Raw genomic sequence first — 22,342 nt, 5'->3', positions numbered from 1 at the left:
ACCATGACAGCGCCGTTCTAGGGTCGTCGGCCGAGGGGGATTCCCGCAAAAAGTGAAAATCTGCAAAGTAGCGACGCCCCTTCAAAAAAAAAAAAAAAAAAAAAAAAACTTTTTTTTTTTCATTTTTTTTTTTACCATTACAGACCGCGAAGCTCTGAATCCGCGAACGTCGAACCGCGAAGTAGCGAAGTCCCACTGTAAACGTGAGGGGTTTGGGGATTGTTTGTTTTGGGGTAAGACATAAGTATAGATACAGTCCATTTAAATTATTTTGGAAAATACAATTTGACAGATTTGATTAAAAACAGTATCACTGAGAGCCTTATGACACAGGTGTCAAACAGGCGGACCGCGGGCCAGATCAGGCCCGCTAAGGGATTAAATCTGGCCCGCAAGACAACACTCAGAGAAGCGCAAGAGAAAAACAAGCTGCAGGTTGAAATATGTCAACTTGATTTGCCAAAGAAAGGTGCCTCTCACAAAGACACTGTACTTGTATTTATTTCTCTCTCTCTCTCTCTCTCTCTCTCTCTCTCTTTCTCTCTCTCTCTCTCTCTGTGTCTCTCTCTTTCTCTCTTCCACATATTTTCTCCCACTCTCTGTCTCTGTCTCTTTCACTCTCTGTGTCTCTTTTTCTCTTCCTTTGTTGCTCTTTGTCTCTTTCTCTCTCTGTGTCTTTTTAACTTCTTTGCTCTAACTTCATTTTTTCCTTTTCTCTCTTTCCTCTTTCTCTCTTCCTACCCTTCGCACTTTCTTTTCTCTTTTCTCTCCTTCTGTATTTCTATTTCTCTTTGGATTTCTTTCTTCCTCTCCCTTACTTTCCCCCTCTCTCACGACTACTCTTTTTATCTCTTTTGTTTCTCACACTCTCTCCCTCCCTCTCTCTCTTTCTTTCTCCCACCCTCTCTCTTCTTTTCCCTCCCTCTTTTTCTTATTTCTTTATCTCTCTTTTTCTTTCTCTTTAATCTACTAGTCCGGCACCCGACAGAATGTTTGTTCTATCGTGTGGCCCCCGAGTTAAAATGAGTTTGACACCCCTGCCTTAAGACCTATAAGCCTTTACGGAGCACACGTGATTCAGAACTGGATCAAGAGATAAAAAAGCATTGTGGGAGGTAATTCACCCAATGGCATTTAAATATCTTCATGATACTGTGACATAAAACAATGGCAGACCAGCATCTTATATGACGTCGGTGAATAGCCGACAGGTATCTTCAGTCGTACTTAAAGTTGAATTTTGTAACTTTTTTGTTGCTATAATGCCTAACTGTTTGTGATTTTGACTTTTATGCACTGTTTAAAACATTGTCGTGAATTCAAAATCCCAAAGGCGAGAACAACCAGGAAAAGTATGTGTGTATCTGTGTGTGGAGTCAAACTTTGGAATAATTTACAAGATGAGATCAAACAATGTCCAACTATCCATGTGTTCAAATTTAAATACAAAAAAGCTTTACTGGCGAAATACAGGGATGAAGAAAATGGGATATGAGTGAGATTGGAAATACTGCGTTTAAAACTATGGTTAACTTGTTGTTATGGTTGCTATTATTATATCAGAACTGTTATTATAAATATTATGTTTATTTTTATTGCTGTTATTGTCATGTCTAGCATGGTCGCCGTGGCGACCGGCTGGCCCCGCCCCCTGGGCACCGGCTGTAGCAGTTCGTCTAATTTGGGTGTGTGCTTCTTAAGGGGGGTTTTGGGTTTTGCCAGTTGCTGGTTCATTGCGTTTTCTGTTCTGCATTAATCTGTTCTGTTTGTTGAAGAATCCTGTGTTTGCCCGTTTTGAGTAAAAGCCTGTTTTGTGAGTATTCCTAGTCTGAGTTCCTGTTTGCCTGTAAGCCTGTTTTTGTTTTGTTTTGTCCCTGAGTGTTGGACAACTTTTATTTTGCTAAATAAAAGTAACTGGTCGTTACGCGATTGAGTTCACCCTTCCTGCCTCCTGCCTCCGATCTGGTCCGGTCCCGTGACAGTTATTAGTGACATTTGGTATCTAGGCGCATTATGACGTTGAGGGATGGGTATTGCGAAGATTGGTGAATAAAATATGTGAATATTGTAACTATTATAATTATTGATATCTGACCTATGTAATAAGTATATCCATGAGATTTTGTTGTATTAGACATAATAGGAAAGGAGGATTTGTAAAATGTATTTAATAGGGAAGATAAAGGGGTAGAGAAAATAAGCATCTGCTTCTGACTACCCCTTTTCGAACATGTTATTTGATATTATTTTGTTGTTGATATCAAGTCCTGCACGGTTGTCATGGCGCCCAGCTGGCCTCGCCCCTTGACACCGGCTGAGACGCATTGGACTGATTGCTTTTCGAGTGCTCCTTTTGGGACTTCCTGTTGCCAGACCATTGCTTTACTTTGTTGAAGACCTGTTCATGCCTGTTTGATCCGAGTAATGCCTGGTTTGTAATTTTGATTGCTTTTAAACCTGTTTTGTTTTGTTTTTGGTCCATTTGTGTGTTGGACAACTTTTATTTCCTAATTAAAGTGACAGATCGTCTACGCATATGAGTTCCGACTTCCTGCTTCCGTTTCCTGACAGTTGACTCATTGTTTTTGTCCTGTTTTCATTTCAATGTTCGAAATAAAAGTTTTCATTCATTCGTTCATTGTTATTACTGGCCTATAATGTTGCTGTTCTTGGATATCCACAGCCGTTAGGGTGTGTCTACTTTCCGTGAACTAGGATATTCTATAAAAAGAAAAGGCTCAGGGAAAAACTTTTAGAATATTTTTGAAATTTAGCATTGCAAGGTTTTGCTGTTTTTGTTACACTTACTGTCTTATCTCCTATTTGAGTGTTTCCTAAACTTTAAACTTATCAGTATGCATTCAAAAACACCAATTTGAAATTATTTAATATTTTCTTCACTGCAAATTTTGGTTTTGTATGCTTTCGAGGGTTCGGGTCGAGCCGATTTACAAAACTCAATTTCAGGTGAATTGGCCGGTCCAAATTGTCCCTAGGTGCGAATGAGCAAGCGAGTTGTCTGTCCCTGTGTGCCCTGCGATTGGCTGGCAACCAGTTCAGGGTGTCCTCTGTCGTGTCCAGCATGGTCGCCGTGGCAACCGGCTGGCCCCGCCCCCTGGGCAACAGCTGAAGCAGATCGCCTAATTTGCGCGTTTGCTTCTTAAGGGGGGTTTGGGGTTTTGCGGGTGCTGGCTCATTGCATTTTCTGCTTGCATTTTCTGTCTGCATCTCCCATTCTGTTTTGCTCTGTCCTGTTTTGTTTGAGTCGGAAGAAACCTGTGTTTGCACGTTTTTAGTTAAAGCCTGTTTGTTCTGTCTTGTCCCTAAGTTTTGGACGACTTTTATTTTGGTAAATAAAAGTTTTGATCGTCAACGCAATTGAGTTCTCCCTTCCTGCCTCCTGCCTTTGTTCTGGTCCGGTCTCCTTGTGACAGTCCCCTGCCCACTGCCCGAAGGTAGCTGGGATGCGCTCCAGCACCCCCCGAGACCCTACTGAGGATAAGCGGTGCAGCTAATGAGATGAATTTGAGTGTGATCCTGTGATTTGATGTCGTTTTATGGAAGGAGGGTGAAATAATGTACGGTCATTTTCCATTGTGCAAAATTTCCATCGTAAAGTGAAAACGCCGTAAAGTCAAGACGCATTTCCCGGAGTGAACCTAATTATTAAAAAGTAAAGAAAGGTACCACTTACCTTCTAATTTGAAACTCAAATTGCACAATGTTGTGAGTGTCTCTGAGTCTCGGAACTGTAAAACGGAGGCCTGCCCAAACCTAGTAAAGAATTAGATGTGATTCATTAAAGATAGCTAATGGTAACTTGTTGAGGTCTATGCATATTTCTTTAGCAGCTAATTTATAAAATACATGTTATATGTTTAGTGTAGAAATAGATCTATAATTGTCACTATAACAGCTTGCTATGATCAATGTTCCCTGTAATTTTTCTCAAGGGTCTGAGCGTTCACACAAAGTTGGTGAGCAGCGCTTGAAACAACAGTGAGCAACAGCAATCCCAAGTGTGGCAACTAAGTCATTATCAAACATGTCCAAAACTTGACATCACGTTACATTTTGCTGAGTTTCCGGCAATGCAAAATTATTTTTCTCTTTTGAACGAATTGACTCATGTACTATTGCAAAGGTTGTACGGCCTACATACGTCGTTTGTTCTTACAAATCTTTCACAAGATATCCATTTCTTTTTATTTCCTGATATATTTTGTTGCATAATATTAACATTTTTGGGGGCTTAGTCAGTTGCAAGATACAGAACTGTACTTAATCACATTTTTTAGTGGAAGTAAAATGTCAAAGTTACAGTGCATGAAGGTAAAAATACACGGGTTCCCCTGACGTTGTGTCCTAAATGCGGTATTTTGAAGTCGAGTCGAAGGAGAACGAAGTTGAGTAAAGTTAACTTGATATAATTGGAAAATTATTTGAATGCAACACAAACTTTTTCTTCTTTTTTCCGTGGTTTTTTTTTCTACTTTTTTTTAAATCCTTTAAAAAAAAATCTCATTGTGTGTATTTTTTCTGAGCTGTTTTCTTCTCTATTTACTTTTTTCTTACATTTCTTTCTTTTCTTTTTTTCTGGCTTTTTTCTGAATTTTTCCTTCTTTTTTTCTTGCTTTTGTTTCTTTTTTTCTCAGCTTTTCACTACTTTTTCATTTTGGTATTTTTTTCTTTTATGTTCTATTCCCCCCTTCCTTTAAGTCATTTTGTGCATAATTTTGCATAATATTTGGTCATGTTGGGATGAAAGAAGCAAAAACAACCTGAAGAGCCGTTTAGGACCCGAAAGAGCCGGATCATTTTAGTGAGCCGAGCCGAAGAAGCCGGTTCCCAGACAAACTCTACTAACTTTACTCAACTTCGTTCTACTTCGACCTTGACTTCCAAATACCGCATTTAGAACACAACGTCAGGGGAACCCGTGTATTTTTACCTTCATGCATTGTAACTTTGACTTGAGTCGCTTCTTAATTAGTAATTTTGAGCCCTCATTTTTGTGCCCTGGCTAGATTTTTTGGTGCGCAGCTTAGAGGGAACACTGTCTATGATCCTTGCATTTATTTTATGATTTCTATCCTGTATTTGTTTTCTTCTTGAGAAAACAGCGTCACAAAAACATGAAAATAGTGTGAGTTCTCTTTGTGTTTTGAGGGATTATAACTTGTAGTGAAAGAAAATCAATTAGCAATATGCTTGCTAACATTATGTGATTCATATTAGTTCTTACGCTTGTTTCAGGCTTCATGGGGTTTCCAAGATCGCATACGAGGAAGCGAGTGTCGTTTTCTGCTTCGTAGCTGCACGTTAGCTGCGTCAGAGTCTGGAGAAGTAAAAAAAAAAAAAAGGGAAAAAAAAAAAGGTCAAATGTGAGATTGTAAGAGGACAGTCTTACTTTGGAGGCCATGATGAACACTGTTTTTAATTACAAAATTGAAATGCAAAATTCAAAATACATTCCAATGCAATTAGCCTCTACAACAGAGGTGTCAAACTCATTTTAACTCGGGGGCCACATGATAGAGCAAACATTCTGTGGGGGGCTGGACTAGTAGATTAAAGAGAAAGAAAAAGAGGGATAAAGAAATAAGAGAAAGAGGGAGGGAAAAGGAGAGAGGGCGGGACAGAGAAAGAAAAAAAGGGAGAGAGGGAGAGAGCGTGAGGAACAGAAGAGATAAAAAGTCGTGAGAGAGGGGGAAAAGAAAGGGAGAGGAAGAAAGAAATCCAAAGAGAAATAGAAAGACAGAAGGAGAGAAAAGAGAAAAGAGAGAAAAGGAAAAAAGGAAGTTAGAGCAAAAATACACTGTACTTGCAGAAATACAAGTACAGTGTCTTTGTTTGAGGCACTTGGCTTTGGAAACATCAAGTGGACATATTTCAACCTTCAGCTCGTTTATCTCTTGCGCTTCTCTGAGTGTTGTGTCGCGGGCTGGATTCAATCCCTTAGCGTGCCTGATCTGGCCCGCGGGCCGGCTGGTTTACCCCTGCCGCATCATACGAGTGCCCTGCCCATCCCTTAGAACGCGTCCAAACATCACACGATCCCTTTACAACACCTCTCCACTCCTTCCTATCACTAACAAGAGCTCTAGCTTCCATTATATTTAGACCTCTTTCCTGCAGTGCACCCAAAACACCATCCATCCCATGGCGGCCTTCCTCTTGGTCTCCTTCCATTGACTTCTGCTGTGTAGATCCTCTTCAACATTCGCTCCTGTCCGTGTGTCTAAACCTACCGAGTACTCTCTAATCCACACGCTTGCTCAGTTCCACCACTACTCCAGTTCTGTCTCTCACAATTTCATTTCTCAATCTATCCAATCTTGTCACTCCTAACATAGTCCTCAAACACTTCAGCTCAAGAACATTTAATTTCCTTCTTAAATCTGCGTTCAGGCTCCAAGTCTCTGCACCATACAACACAGTCGGCACAATCACACTCTGATACAGTCCCCTCTTAACATCCATACTCACACTCTTGTTGCTCATCACTCTCGTCAGAGCACCCAAAACCTTGCTTCCTTGATTCACTCTGTGCAATACCTCGAACTCCATTCCACCAACTGCAGCCACATCACAACCCAAGTACCTAAAGCTTTCAACTTCTTCCAGCACCTTTCCATGCAACCTGATTTCTAACATCATGCCCACTCCATCATTTGGTCCTCTTAGAGAAATTGTTGTGCGTCTCACCACATTGTTTCGCATGATCCCGCTGTAGTCGGCTTCTTTGGGAAGAAGCACGTAGAGCTCAGCCTCGTATGCTCCACCTTCACCCTCGTTCCTGGCGTTGACGGTGAGGCTCAAGGAATTTTCGTCACCCAAGTAAACGTCTTTTCTGTCCCTGGGTGATAAAAAGTCAAATCAACTCATCAACAAGATGGATGAAAGCAAAAATTAGCTCAAGCTATGCAGCAATGTCATTGAGTCAATCCTGTAATTGTCCATCAAACTAAGATTTGGGAACCTCCTGAGTGGGTTCAAATCCAGCTCCCGGCCTTACTGTGCGGAGTTTGTATGTTCTCCCCGTGCTTGCGTGGGTTTCCTCCGGGCACTCCGGTTTCCTCCCACATTCCAAAGACATGCATTTCAGGTGAATTGGCCGGTCCAAATTGTCCCTAGGTGTGACTGAGCCAGTGAGTTGTCTGTCCCCGTGTGCCCTGCGATTGGCTGGCAACCAGTCCGGGGTGTCCCCTGCCCGATGATTGCTGGGATGGGCTCCAGCAACCCCGCGACCCTACTGAGGATAAGCGGTGCAGCTGATGAGATGAGATGATATATATATATATATATATATATATATATATATATATATATATATATATATATATAAACAAAAATAATGCCCAATTCCTTAACAAACTGTGAAGGTCTAAAATCTTTAAATCTTTCAATTTTAATAACAGTTTCTCTCTTCCCAACTTTCAGGGCCACTGTGTAATATTTGATGACTAGATCTGGCTGCCTTGTGTCCTGCAACAGAAAACAAGTGCTAAAAAGCAAAAAAAATAATAATACAAACTACAAAGACTCGAAAGACTAAACGACATATTGCTTCCTTAATATTTTTATTTTCTTATGCCCAGTATTTCAGAAGGTTTTTTGTTTTGGAGGGTCACCGGAGTAGCAAGATGGCAAGCAGTCACGTCAAAGTAGGCGAGCCTCACATTATGTAAATGAAATTTGATTTTCTCGACCTATTGGTATTTAGAAAAAGTACACGTTTATGTGTATTACATGTAATTTTGCATTTCACTCAATTGAAAATAGTTTTTCTGTCACGTCTGGCGCGGTTCCCATGGCGCCCAGTTGGTCGCAGCCAGGTGGCGCTGGATTCTGGTGTGGTTGCCACAGCGCCCAGTTGGCCCCGCCCATGAACACCGGCTGAGACGTATCTGATTGATTGCTTCTTAGAGTACTTAAACGTGTTCCTTTGAACTTTGCTTTGCTGGAACGTTTGTTAAACCTGGTTAAACTCTGTGAGACTTATTTGAGACTGTTAAATCTTGTTAAATGCCTAGTTCTGTGAACCTGCCCGTATTTGATCCTGTTTTGTTTTTAGTCTGATCTGTTTTTGGACATTCTTTTCTTTTGAGTGGATTTCTAATCCACTCCTGCGACCATCGATTCCCGGATCGATTGTGCACCCTCCTCCTCTTCCCCCAATAAATTGTGAGTACGTCTACGCGAAGGGGTCCTTATTTCCTGTTCCCCGTTCCATTCCGTGACATTTTCATAATGAATGAAGTTGTTTTATGTTTAAGACATCTGTTTTTATTTGGTAGAGTAAGGGAAAATCACTACCTTTAATGCCCTAATCCCTAAAAAAGACCCCAAAAGATTTGTAAATAACCACACTGCGAGACAAAAGTAGCCAAATTTCTCTTCAACCCTCTGAATCATGGTAACCCCCTCTACCATCTCTTTCTTTTCTGTAAAATATCGCATTTACACGAAACACAGCAGACATTTTGTCACGACTGGCGCGGTTGCCATGGCGCCCAGTCGGTCCCAGCCGGGTGGCGCTGGATTCTGGTGCGGTTGCCACGGCGCCCAGTTGGCCCCGCCCATGAACACCGGCTGAGACACATTTGACTGATTGCTCTTGGAGTACTTAAACGCGCTCCTTTGAACTGTGCTTTGTTGGAGCGTTTGTTATACTTGTTAAACTTCTGTGAAACATCTGTTAAATCCTGTTAAATGCCTAGTTCTGTGAATCTGCCCGTATCTGATCCTGTTTTGTTTTTGGTCTGATCCGTTTGTTTTTGGACATTTCTTTTGAGTGGATTTCTAATCCACTCCTGCAACCATTGATTCCCGGATTGTGCGCCCTCCTCTTCTTCCCCCAATAAATTGTAAGTTCGTCTACGTGAATGGGTCCTTATTTCCTGGTTCCCGCTCCGCTACATGACACTTTTCAAAGCTTCAGGCCTCTTCCCAACATTCGCCCAAACATTTGCCAACTCAAATTTTTTTTTTTTTACTTTACCTACTAAACCCACGTTATTTTCCTCTTCCCCTTAGGGCAGGGGTGTCAAACTCATTTGAACTCGGGGGCCACACGATAGAACAAACATTCTGTCCGGGGGCCGGACTAGTAGATTAGAGAGAAAGAAAAAGAGAGAAGGAAAAAAGAGAAAGACGGATGGAAGGGGGGGAGAGGGGGCGGGACAAAGAAAGAGAGAGGGGGAGAGAGCATGAGAAACAAAAGATATAAAAAGAGAAGTCGTGAGAGAGGGGGAAAGAAAGGGAGCAGAAGAAAGAACTCCAAAGAGAAATAGAAAGACAGAAGGAGAGAAAAGAGAAAAGAGAGCGCCAAGGGTAGGAAGAGAGAAAGAGAAAAGAGAGAAAAGGAAAAAAGGAAGTTAGAGCAAAATAAGTTAAAAAGACACAGAGAGAGAAAGAGACAAAGAGCAACAAAGGAAGAGAACAAGAGAGACAGTGAAAGAGACAGAGTGGGAGAAAATGGGTGAGAGAGAGAGAGAGAGACAGAGACAGAGAGAGGGAGAGAGAAAAAAAAAAGTACAGTGTCTTTGTCCGAGGCACCTGGCTTTGGCAACATCAAGTTGACATATTTCAACCTGCAGCTTGTTTTTCCCTTGCGCTTCTCTGAGTGTCGTCTCGCGGGCCGGATTCAATCCCTTAGCGGGCCTGATCTGGCCCGCGGGCCGCCTGTTTGGCACCTGTGCCTCAGGGTATTAAAGGAAAATGTGAATTGACTCAGGTTATTTTAAAGTTGTGATCTTAATACATAACGAAAAGCAGATATCCAAAAGTCCCCACAATTGGCCTTTGTGAGTGGAATTCCCCAAAGATAACATGGCCGACTGGGTAAATGAGCCCCGACTGATCACGGGCGATTTGTCTCAGGAAACACACTCCACCTTCTCCTGCGTGTGAACAGCGACGCCCCTGTGTGCAAAAACACACTTTGAATTCTTGATAAATCCCATAGCACGCTGACGCTCTGACCTTCCCCCAACAGAATGCTCATGTTTCTATCGAGTGGCCGGACGAGAAGAAAAAAACAGTCTGGCTGAGACTCTAAATTGGGGTTCCTCTTTGATTTCCTTCATCCCTTCCCCCTTTTCTGCCAAAACTTTATAACCTCTCACAAATGTTTGTGTTAAGCAGTGCAGTTGACTTGTTTACCTGACTGCCCATTTTGCACATCTGGTTAGCTGCTCCTCTTGCACTCTTTGCACTACTGTATAATACTATACAGTGGAACCTGGGTTTCCGAACGCCTCTCAGTTCGAACAAATCGGAGTCCGTCCAAAAATTTCGAGAAATTCTTGCTTCGCTGTTCGGTCAAAAAAAATCGGAGTTCGAACGCCGGTAATGCGTGAGTGCGTACGCTAGGGTGCCATGCTGAGCGGCGTACGGGTGTTTTAGCCCCTCTGAAGAAAGTCAGTGCAAGCAGCAAAGTTGCTACAGGTGAAAAAAGAAAAGTAGTGCGTACAACTATTGCATTTAAGAAAGAAATAATAGCCAAATATGAAAGAGGTGTGCGAGCGCCTTCTGCTGACCATCACAACGGTAAGAAATCCTATTCATAGGATTACGATAACGCGAACGTACGATTAGCCTGGGTTAGCTTTAAGTTTACGTTAAACATTCAGGGTGTTGGAACGGAGCCCAACATTCAGGGTGTTGGAACGCAGCCCCCTTTCCAATGAACCGCTTACCACTTGTTGTGGAGACCCGGGTGCTAAATAACTTGTAAACGACCTGATTTTTTTATTTTTACACGTTCATGTTAGCGTAATCTTTCGTACAAAAGATTACGACAACGCGAACGTATGATTAGCCTGGCTTAGCTTTATGTTTGCGTTAAACATTCAAGGTAAACATTCAGGGTGTTGGAACGGATTAAAACGATTTACATTATTTTTAATGGGAAAAATGATTTCGGTGATCGATCAAATCGGTTTTCGAACAGGGTTCTGGAACGGATTATGGTCGAGAACCGAGGTTCCACTGTACAGAGCTATAAGTATTTAGTATATTATTAGTACTTCAATACTCCAACTCAATACACCATTTTATTTATATCTGTACATTCAAGGAAACTGTGCGGGTCAGATGTATCGACATTTCGTTCTGTATACAGGTGTACAAGAATGACAATAAAGTATATCTGAATCTGAATCTGAATCTGAAAAGGAGTAATTGGATCAAGTGTCTACAATAGAAAGTTTGACTCCAAAAATCTGCCCAGTTCCAGTGATCTATTTGTCAAGAACCGGAACAGGAGGAGAACCCAAATGCGAGACAGTTCTCACACAACCTTTGTTTTACGGGAAATGGGGCTGTCATGCACGTTAACCCAAAACACCAGTGATTGGGCGATCGTTGGGCGGAAGACGTAAAGCGTGGCATGACAGGAAGCCAGAGGCCGACGAGAGCAATACCAATTCCACGAGCAGACATCGGACAGAATGGGTCGATACCGGACAGGACGGGACAGACAGGATAGATATCAGGCACTGTAGACTGGAGTCCGATAACAAGCAGGACGAGATAGGCGGAAATGACACCAGACACTGGAGATCGAAATGAAACAGGACAAACAAGACGGGAACGCTACCAGACACTGGAGATCGATTACAAGCAGAAAAAATAGCCGGGAACGAAACTGGAGATCGATATCAAACAGGACAAAATAGACGGGAACGATACCGAACAGGAAACACAAGCAGGAAACCGGACATAGTCAAAACCCACGTCTTGCGGGTGAAGAGGTTCGTTGGCAGACTGACCAAGGGTGAGTAAGAGCACTGAGCTTAAATAGAAGGGAAGCCAATCTGTCAACGAACATCAGCTGGCGTGGGGCCGATTGGGCGCCATGGCAACCGTGACACTTTTCCTAATTTTAAAGTGTGGCAGTTCTCACGAGCCACATTCTGCATAACCTCCAGATGAAGGAATTATCTCTTCCGTTAAATAATCAGGGTTGGGTAGGGTTACTTTAACTCAGGGGTGTCAAACTTGTTTTAGCTGGGGGGCCACAAATGCTATGAAAAAATCTCACAGGGGCCGGACAAGTAAGTTTAAGAGAAAGAGAGAGGGAGAAAAAGAGAGAGAAAGAGAGGGAGGGAAAGAGAGAGCGATAAACAGATAAGGAGAACAAGGGAGAGTAAAAGTGAGAGAAAAAGAGAGAGCAGAATAGAGATATGAATGGAGAAGAAGGGGGAAATGAATTTAGAGAGAAAAAGAAAGTGAAAAAAGAGAAAGATAAAAAGAATAGGAGACGTGAAACGACAGAAAGAAAAAGAGTCAGCAGGAGAAAAAGAGACAAAGTAAGGTGAGGAGAGAGAGAGAAAGAGAGAGAGAGAGAGAGAGAGAGAGAGAGAGAGAGAGAGAGAGTGAGAGAGAGAGAGGTCAAAAGGGAAAGAAAGAGGGTGAGAAAGAAAGAGAAAAAGTGTAAATTAGAGAGAGGAAATAGAAAGAGAGCAAGACAGAGAAAAATAAAGAGTTAGAGAGTGAGAGAGAAATAGAGAAAAAGAGAAAGAGAGAGTGAACAAGAGAAAGAAAAAGAGGGATGAATAAATAAAAAAGAAGTGATTCAGAGAGAAATGGAGAAATACTACCACAATTGTTGTGCAAGTGTTAACTGGCTTTGGTGACATCCGGTGGAAATAATCAAAACTACAGCTCATTTTCCTCTTGCGCTTCTCTCACTGTTGTCTTGCGGGCCGGATTTAAACCATTGGTGGGCCTGATCTGGCCCGCGGGCCGCCTGTTTGACACCTGTGCTTTAACTGGATTACTTTCAATGACTTTTGGATGACTCCAATACCAAATATGCTAATAAAAGACAAAAGAAACTAAATATGAATCAAATGATGACTCACAACACGTGGTAAGCTTTCTCTCCTGGCTTTGATCTCTTGGATCTCCGGCAAAACTAACATCAAATGCGACAGAAACAAAATGAAAATAAATCCAAACAGCATTTTTGCCGTTCCATGTATTCCGTTACTCCCCAAGCCTGCACAAAATGGAGTCATTGTATTCATATTTAGTTTCTTTTGTCTTTTATTAGCATATTTGGTATCGGAGTAATCCAAAAGTCATTGAAAGTAATCCAGTTAAAGTAACCCTACCCAACCCTGATCATGACTGCAACAGATGATATATTCTCATTGTAGGAACGTGTTTGGGTTTGATTGTGTTTCTTTTGTAAGGGAAACGATTTGAACATGTCGAGTTAGCCGAGCCGAAGAAGCCGGTTCTCGAAAAACTCTACTGACTTTACTCAACTTCGTTCTCCTTCGACTCGACTTCAAACATACCAAATAACATATCTTTTTGTCATTATATCCACTCTTCCATCAGTATTATATATCACTATGCCAACTTAAATTAGCTCTGTTATGTTTTTCCTTCAATTGATGTGGAACCGCGAACTAGCGAGCTACCGCTTTATTAGTCATAAAATGATTCCGACCTAAGAATGATGTTCCATTGCCCGTTTGAGTCATCTGCTTATTTTGTGTGCTGATTCATTTTCTGTGACATCTCCAGGGTAACCAGGAAAACAACAAGCACATGTACAAGGGCATCTGCAATGAAATTGTCAGCTTTTCAATGTAAATCTCTTGAATTTCTCTCTCAAGGTAATTAGCCTGTTTTATATTAGGAAATATAAAAACAATGTTTCTCATACACACACACATAAAGTAACGTTTCAATAATCAGTCTAATTGCATCTCTTGTACGTTTATCAATCTTGTTTTCTTTTATTTTGAAGTCGTGTTCTTGTCTGTACTGATTCCTCTGACGTAAAAACACTCTCTCTCTCTCGGTTTGGACTCCATCCAGAACAGACGTAAGTTTTTGTCTTCCACCATCATGTAGAATTAAACTATATACATGTATTTTATCTGTGCAAATATAGCCACTAAATAGTTTTAATAATGTCAATCCCTGACAAAAATGAAGTCAATGACTTCCCAAAGCGCTTTACAATGTGCTCCACATTCCCCAATAGCGGCCTTGCAGCCATGTAAGGCGCTAACCTGCTTATTGGGGGTATTAGGGGTTCAGTGTCTTACCCGAGGACACTTCGACATGTAACACGGACGAACCGGGATTCGAACTGGGATCCCTTGATCCCAAGACGAGCGCTCTACCTCCTGAGCTACTGTGTGTTCTACTGAATCTGCTGTCGAAGCACGACAGCAACAGAAGCGCAGGACAAAGACTAGGAACCTTCCCGTGGTGTCCTGCGAAGGGCTCTCTCCCTTACGAATCCAACTCAATCCACTCAGACTCGCTCTCTCTATCTTTCTTGGTCCTTTCTCCTTCTTTTTCTCTCCTTTTCTCTCTTCCCCCTTTACACGCTTGTCTCTCATTTTCTCTATCCCTCTTTCCTACTCTCTTCCCACCTCTCTCTCTCTTTTTTCCCCCTTTTTGCGTTTTACTCTGTCTGTCTTTCTCTCTTTCTATCCGTCCCTCTCTTTCTCTCTCTCTTCTACTCTCCTCTCTCTGTTCTTCTTAGGGCGCAACGCTGGCCCCCAGTCCAAATGCCAGTGGTGCTTTCGAACCATTCGCTGCGACCACACCCCAAATCAAAGCGGCGCTGCCACGAGCGGCTGCCTTTTCCAGCAGCTGCCCTGATTTATTGTTTTATTGTCTGCTCCAATATTCGGTGTTTTTTCTTCCCGTTTTGACAACTACACTATGGATTACTTCTATCCTATGGACATGGGTTTTAGCGCACAAAAATGCGTGTATTCAAGGAATCAACTCCTTGCCCTGAAGAATTCTCGTGCCGGCGTGATGAGGGGGCCTATCGTGGAGGAAAAGCCGGAGCTAGCGAAGCGGATAGCGGCGTTATAAGTCTTCGGTACCATCCGTAATCATGGTAAATGCGAACTCACGACCAAATAAGATCATCGAGTGCTTTTGGAAAACATCGAAGCGCACAGGGAGCGCAGTTGCTGTGTTTTGCGGAAACGTGGCTCACGTTTAGCATTCCGGACGCTAACGTGTAGCCACCCGGAGCTACCCGGAGCAATCCGGCTTCAACGCCGCTAAACAGAGACACGAAAGCCGGGGGGAATCGGAGAGGAGGCGGACTTGCTAACACGAGGTGGTGTATCCCTGGATTTTCGCAAAGAAAAGTTCTCCATCTGCCGCAGGGATGTCGAATTTTTGGACTGGCCTGACGTCATCCACTTCGCTACAAGCACCCCTCGGGCATCATGTTCATCTGTTAATAAACAACGGGGTAGACTGCTGGAAGTGTGAATTTCCCTACGGGGATGAATAAAGTATCTATCTATCTATCTATCTATCTATCTATCTATCTATCTATCAATCACCTGTACTACCTGCCCACGGGGCTTCCATGAATCATGCACCGGCCTGTCCGAACGTACTAAGGACTTCAGAGGCTTCGTCTGCTTGGTTTGCTTGGGTCACGCCCCGTCCGGCCTGGCGGCACAGGACAGTGGCAGCCCCCTCTCCTTCGGAGAACCACGGAGCCCCCCACGAGCGAGTCTAGCGCTACTAAGGATTACCTTAGGCGCCTTGAGTGTCTCAACAACAACAACAACAGCAACAGAAGCCATTGAGTCACCCTGAGAGTTACGTGAAGTCTTTGGAAACGGTTAGAGCAGAGGTGTCAAACTCATTTGAACTCGGGGGCCACACGATAGAACAAACATTCTGTCGGGGGCCGGACTAGTAGATTAGAGAGAAAGAAAAAGAGAGAAGGAAAAAAGACAAAGTAGAGAGAAAAAGGGAGAGGGTGGGACAATGAAAGAGAAAAAGAGAGAGAGAGAGAAAGAGAAAAAAAAGGGAGGAAAAGAGAGAGAGAGAGAGAGAGAGAAAGGAGAGAAAAAGAGAGAGAGAGAGAGAGAGAGAGAGAGAGAGAGAAAGGGAGGAAGATAGAGAGAGGGAGGAAAAGAAAGAGAGAGAGAGAGAGAGGAAAAGAGAAAGAGAGAGAGGAAAAGGGAGAGCGAGAGAGCGAAAGAGTGAGAGAGCGAGAGAGACAGGAAAAGGGAGAGTGAGAAAGCGGGAGTGCAAGAGAGACAGGAAAAGGGAGGAAAAGAGAGAGAGAGAGAAAGAGAGAGAGAGAGAGAGGAAAAGGCAGGAAGAGAGAGAGAGGAAAAGGAAGGAAGAGAGCGAGAGAGAGAGAGAAAGAGGGGGGAAGGGAAAGAGAGAGAGAGAGAAAGGAGAAGGGAGGAAAGGAGAGTGAGAGAGCGAGAGGGTGAGAGAGAGAGGAAAAGGGAGAGCAAGAGAGTGAGAGAGCAAGGAAAAGGGAGGAAAAGAGGGTGAGAGCGCGAGAGAAAAGAGAAGGGAGGAAAGGAGAGTGAGAGAGCGAGAGAGTGTGAGAGAGAGAGGAAAAGGGAGAGCGAGAGAGTGAGAGAGCAAGGAAAAGGGAGGAAAAGAGAGAGAGATAGAGAGAGAGAGGAAAAGGGAGGAAAAGAGAGAGAGAGAAAGAGAGGGAGAGAGAGAGAGAGAGAGAGGAAAAGGGAGGTAAAGAGAGAGAGAGAGAAAGAGAGAGAGAGAGAGAGAGAGAGAGATAGAGAGAGAGAGACATATACAAGTAGAGTGTCTGTTCTAGGCACCTGTCTTTGGCAACATCAAGTGGACATATTTAGACCTGCAGCTCGTTTTTCTCTTGCGCTTCTCTGAGCGTTGTCTCGCGGGCCGGATTCAATCCCTTCGCGGGCCTGATCCGGCCCCCGGGCCGCACGTTTGACACCCCTGGGTTACAGTCATAAAAAGGTGATTTCCTCTCACCCGTGAACAGCCAACTTCAGGTCAGGGACACAGATGTTGTCGTCTCCACAATCCAGTTGAATCTGGGCCTGGGAAAGCATGAAGGAGGGGATTACACATATTGTGTAGGAAGAGAAAAAAAAACAAATGTATTGCATATACGGAGAAGTATGGTGGAATTACATTTTAATGAAAAGATAAGTGAGGATGAAGGTTATAGACTATCAGCGGGGAAGGTTTTCATATTGGCATGAAGATGTGGATGTGGAGAACACATTTCAGGGGTATAAGAGAGGATTCAGAGAATGAAAGATGATTTAAACCAGGGGTGTCCAACTCATTTGAACTCGGGGGCCACACGATAGAACAAACATTCTGTCGGGGGCCGGACTAGTAGATTCAAGAGAAAGAAAAAGAGAGATAAAGAAATAAGAGGAAGAGGGAGGGAAAAGGAGAGAGGGCAGGACAAAGAAAGAAAAAGAGAGAGAGAGAAAGAGCGTGAGAAACAAAAGATAAAGTCGTGAGAGAGGGGGATAAGAAAGGGAGAGGAAGAAAGAAATCCAAAGAGAAATAGAAAGACAGAAGGAGAAGAAAAGAGAAAAGAAAGTGCGAAGGGTAGGAAGAGAGAAAGAGAAAAGAGAGAAAAGGAAAAAAGGAAGTTAGAGCAAAAGAGGTTAAAAGACACAGAGAGAGAAAGAGACCAAGTGGGAGAAAAGGGGTGGAAAGGGGAGAGAGAGAGAGAGAGAGAGAGAGAGAGAGAGAGAGAGAGCGAGCGAGAGAGAGAGAGAGAGAGAGAGAGAGAGAAATAAATAAATACAAGTACAGTGTCTTTGTGAGAGAAACCTGGCTTTGGCAACATCAAGTGGACATATTTCAACCTGCAGCTTGTTTTTCTCTTGCGCTTCTCTGAGTGTTGTCTCGCGGGCCGGATTCAATCCCTTAACGGGCCTGATCCGGCCCACGGGCCGCCTGTTTGACACCTGTGATTTAGACTAAACAATTTTAACATTTTTGAGAGGGAAACGTCGTCCTAAACATAACATTCAGAAATCAGAGAGTCAAAGAGCAATTTTTTTTATTTTTTTAAGGTCTTCCATGACTGACAGCTTAGTAAAGGTATGTCAGAATCAGTTTGTCTCTGGGGCCGGATCCAGACTTTCTCAAAAGAGTGTCAACTCCTATATTTTAGCTTTGTTTTCCAATATTCTGCTTTGTCATTTACCCTACGTTACTATAGTAACCAACCCTACCTTATTCGAACCACTTATGATAGGGGATCGTTTCTAAACACAACACATTTACCTACCTGCAAACAGTGTTCCCTCTAAGCTGCGCACGTGAAAATCTAGCACAGAAAATCTAGCCAGCGCACAAAAATCAGGGTTCAAAATTACTAATTAAGAAGCGACTTAAGTCAAAGTTACAGTGTATGAAGGTAAAAATACACGGGTTCCCCTGACGTTGTGTCCTAAATGCGGTATTTTGAAGTCGAGTCGAAGTAGAACGAAGTTGAGTAAAGTTAGTAGAGTTTGTCGAGAACCGGCTTCCTCGGCTCGGCTCACGAAAAGGAACCGGCCCTTTCGGGTCCTCAACGGCTCTTCAGGTTGTTTTTGCTTCTTTCATCCCAACATGACCAAATATTATGTAAGATTATGCACAAAATGACCTAAAGGAATGGGTGAATAGAACAAAAGAGAAAAAAAGAAGGAACATTTCATTAAAAAAAAGCCAGAAAAAAGGAAAAGAAAGAAATGTAGGAAAAAAGTAAATAGAGAACAAAAAGAAAAAAGTAACAGCTCGGAAAAAAATAACACAATGAGATTTTTTTAAAATAAATTTTTAACGGAAAAAATGAAGAAAAAGTTGTGTTGCATTCCAATTATATCAAGTGAATCTTGTTGCCAACATTGTACTTCCACTAAAAAATGTGATTAAGTACACTTCTGTATCTTACAACCGACTCAATAAGCCCCCAAAAATGTTAATATTATGCGTCAAAAGATACCAGGAAAAAAAATCTTGTGAAAGAACTGTTGTGAAAACAAATGACGTTTGTTGGCCGTACAACCTTTGCAATAATACATGAGTCAATTCATTCAAAAGTGAAAAATAATTTTGCATTGCCGGAAATTCAGCAAAATGTAACTTGGTGTCAAGTTTTGTACATGTTTGATAATTAATTATCTTGCCACACTTGGGATTACGGTTGCTCATTGTTGTTTCAAGCGTTGCTCACCGACTTTGTGTGAACGCTCAGCCTCGTGGAACATTACAGGAAACATTGCCTGCAAACACAGGTTGGACTATCGGTTTTCGCCCCATAAGAACGCCTACCGCTATTAGAAAAAAATCTACCGCCTTTTCAAATCCAATCAACCAATAAAATCTTGACTTGAGACAAGTAGTTTAGTCAAGAGCTGCTTTGTTTTAAAGCCAGACTAAGTCTTAAGGCATGAAAAACCTCCACAATGATCAAATTAGATTTCGGTTTTGGTAAATGTTCGCAGCTTCTGGTTTTAAACAAGCACATACGATTTTTCTCTGTTTTTTGTCGAGCTACTTCTTTTAAATGTCAAAAAGTTGGCATGTTTAAGTCAAGTCGTGTTTATTTGTATAGCCCTTAATCACAAAACTGCACAGATTATTGCAAACCACAGACTATTATGACACCATCCCCTGATCTAAAACCTAAATGATGGCAAGGAAAAACTAAAAAACCTCAACATGAGGAAAATGAAGAAACCTTGAGAAGGGACCGCACATGAAGTACCGTAAATCCTGGACTATAAGCCGCTACTTTTTTACCAAACATTCAACCATGCGGCTTATTCAGTGATGCGGCCAATTTATGTCATTTTTCTAACGGCCGCCAGCGGCGCTCGAGTACAAAAAGTAAGATTCTAAAAGCGGGTAGGCGTTCTTATGGGGCGAAAACCGATAGTCCAACCTGTGTTTGCAGGCAATGTTCCCTGTAATTTTCCTTACGGGTCTGAGCGTTCACACAAAGTCGGTGAGCAACGCTTGAAACAACAGTGAGCAACAGCAATCCCAAGTGTGGCAACTAAATCATTATCAAACATGTCCAAAACTTGACATCAAGTTACATTTTGCTGAGTTTACGGCAATGCAAAAATATTTTTTACTTTTGAATGAATTGACTCATGTATTATTGCAAAGGTTGTACGGCCTACAAATGTTGTTTTTACAACAATTCTTTCACAAGATTTCCATTTTTTTTTCCCTGCTATCTTTTGTCGCATAATATTAACATTTTGGGGGGCTTATTTAGTCGGTTGCACGATACACAACTGTATTTAATCACATTTTTTTAGTGGAAGTACAACGATTGACTTGGTATAATTGGAAATAATTTGAATGCAACACAAACTTTTTCTTCTTTTTCCCTGTTTTTTTTAATTCCTTTAAAAAATCTCATTGTGTTTATTTTTCTTAGCTGTTACTTATTTCTTTTTGTTCTCTATTTACTTTTTTTCCTTTATTTCTTTCTTTTCTTTTTTTCTGGCTTTTTTCAGAAATTTTCCTTCTTTTTTCTCTTCCTTTTGTTTCTTTTTTTCTCAGCTATTCACTACTTTTTAATTTTGGTATTTTTGTCTTTTTTGTTCTATTCCCTCTTCCTTTGAGTCATTTTGTGCATAATTTTACATAATATTTGGTCATGTTGGGATGAAAGAAGCAAAAACAACCTGAAGAGCCGTTCAGGACCCGAAAGAGCCGGTTTCTTTTAGTTAGCCGAGCCGAAGAAGCCGGTTCTCGAAAAACTCTCCTGACTTCACTCAACTTTGTTCTACTTCGACTCGACTTCAAAATACCGCATTTAGGACACAACGTCAGGGGAACCCGTGTATTTTTACCTTCATGCACTGTAACTTTGACTTAACTTGATTCTTAATTAGCAATTTGGAGCCCTGATTTTTGTGAGCTGGCTCGATTTTCTTGTGCGCGGAAAAGCTCTGCGCAATTGCGCACACATGCAGCTTAGAGGGAACACTGGCCACAGGACGTATGTTTTACATGCCTGACTTAGCGCGAACGTAGCAAAATCGAGAATCCTTTTCATTTGATTATCTTAAGCCTTTCATCCCTTATTTTGTACTTGGCTGCTTTCCTGCTAACCATCCGTCTTTGTGCCGGACTGGACTTGTTTTTCTTACCCTCTGCTCTCCAACATATGGGAAACATTAGATCCCAAAAGAATGTTATGGAGGCCAAAGAATCAACCTGGTAATAGTTTAAATTGTCTCAGAGTAGAATCACTTTCAAGTTTTTATTTACACTCAAGGATATTGGCCATTTAACACCAAAGGGCTGCAATCGCTTTCCGCAGACTTGATTTCAATCGTTCTTTGTCAATTTTTACTCCTTTAAAGTTGCAGACGAGCCAAGACGAGCCAAGTTATCCACCAGACCGACAGGCATTCTTTGCTTTTTTTATTACTTGCCTTTTTTTCAGTACAATGATTCCCATTGCATATGTTGTGGTCAGTTTCTGCTAGCATGAAAGTTGTTTATAAAACATCTGTTTCATGATGACTGATGCCAGTAAATAGATGGATGCGTACATGCCAGATATCCAGCAATTATGCATATTTTAAACGCATGTGTTTGTGTAGCCTGGGGTGTATTACATTGTTCCTAGATGACATTCTCTGTATTAGCGATGTCGTGTTGCTGCCAGGTTGAACTGTATTCAAATGAGAATGCATGAACTTAAAAAGTAAATACAGTGGGACCTCGCTACTTCGCGCTTCCGCGTTCGCGGGTTCAGAGCTTCGCAGGTCTAAAAAATAATAATAATAGAATAAAATAATAAAAAATAAAAAATATATATATTTTTTTTTAAAAGCATTTTTGAAGGTCCGTCGCTACTCCGTGGTTCCACGTTCGCGGGTTCAGAGCTTCGCAGGTCTAAAAATTAATAATAATAATAGAATAAAATAATAAAAAATAAAAAATATATATATATTTTTTTAAAAGCATTTTTGAAGGTCCGTCGCTACTTCGTGGTTCCACGTTCGCGGGTTCAGAGCTTCGCAGGTCTAAAAAAATAATAATAATAGAATAAAATAATTTTAAAAATAAATAAATAAATAAAAATACAATTTCAGGCATCTTTGAAGGGGCGTCGCTACTTCGTGGTTCCACGTTCGCGGGTTCAGAGTTTCGCAGGTCTTAAAAATTTTAACAACAGAATAAAATAATAAAAAAAAAAAAGGTGCGCCGCTACTTTGCGGATTTTCACTTATCGCGGGTGGTTTTGGTCCCCATTAAACGCGATAACCGAGGTCTTACTGTATATACCTGGCTCACAAGTCATGGTTATTGTTATTTGTTTTCAATTTTGCCGTGTCTTAATAAACATAGTAAATTTGATGACAAGTTGCCTAATCTAATTCAGAACAATTCTTATATTTGTTCCAGAAAAGTAAGGGCAAAGAAAGGTTCAGGGTTTAATACAATGCTTATCATCTGGATTCCTTTCTTTCTTTCTTTCCTTCCTTCCTTCCTTCCTTCCTTCCTTCCTTCCTTCCTTCCTTCCTTCCTTCCTTCCTTTCTTTCTTTCTTTCTTTCT

General features: G+C 41.8%; 1 protein-coding gene across 1 annotated transcript in view; it reads right to left on the bottom strand.

Moving 5' to 3' along the window:
• Positions 1-22,342, bottom strand: part of LOC148364860 (integrin alpha-5-like) — a 106,628-nt gene that overhangs the window by 17,144 nt on the left and 67,142 nt on the right. Inside the window, exons 19-22 of the mRNA XM_088339063.1 lie at positions 16,774-16,841; positions 6,709-6,859; positions 5,246-5,338; positions 3,695-3,774 (exon numbers count right to left, since the gene is read on the bottom strand). Coding sequence (XP_088195189.1) covers positions 3,695-3,774; positions 5,246-5,338; positions 6,709-6,859; positions 16,774-16,841 — 392 coding nt within the window. The remainder of the gene's footprint in view (positions 1-3,694; positions 3,775-5,245; positions 5,339-6,708; positions 6,860-16,773; positions 16,842-22,342) is intronic.

This window comes from Urocampus carinirostris, chromosome 6, assembly GCF_059441175.1.
Source record: "Urocampus carinirostris isolate Australia breed hairy pipefish chromosome 6, RoL_Ucar_1.0, whole genome shotgun sequence".
Lineage (NCBI taxonomy): Eukaryota > Metazoa > Chordata > Actinopteri > Syngnathiformes > Syngnathidae > Urocampus > Urocampus carinirostris.
This window is presented reverse-complemented; position numbering and strand designations above follow the sequence as displayed.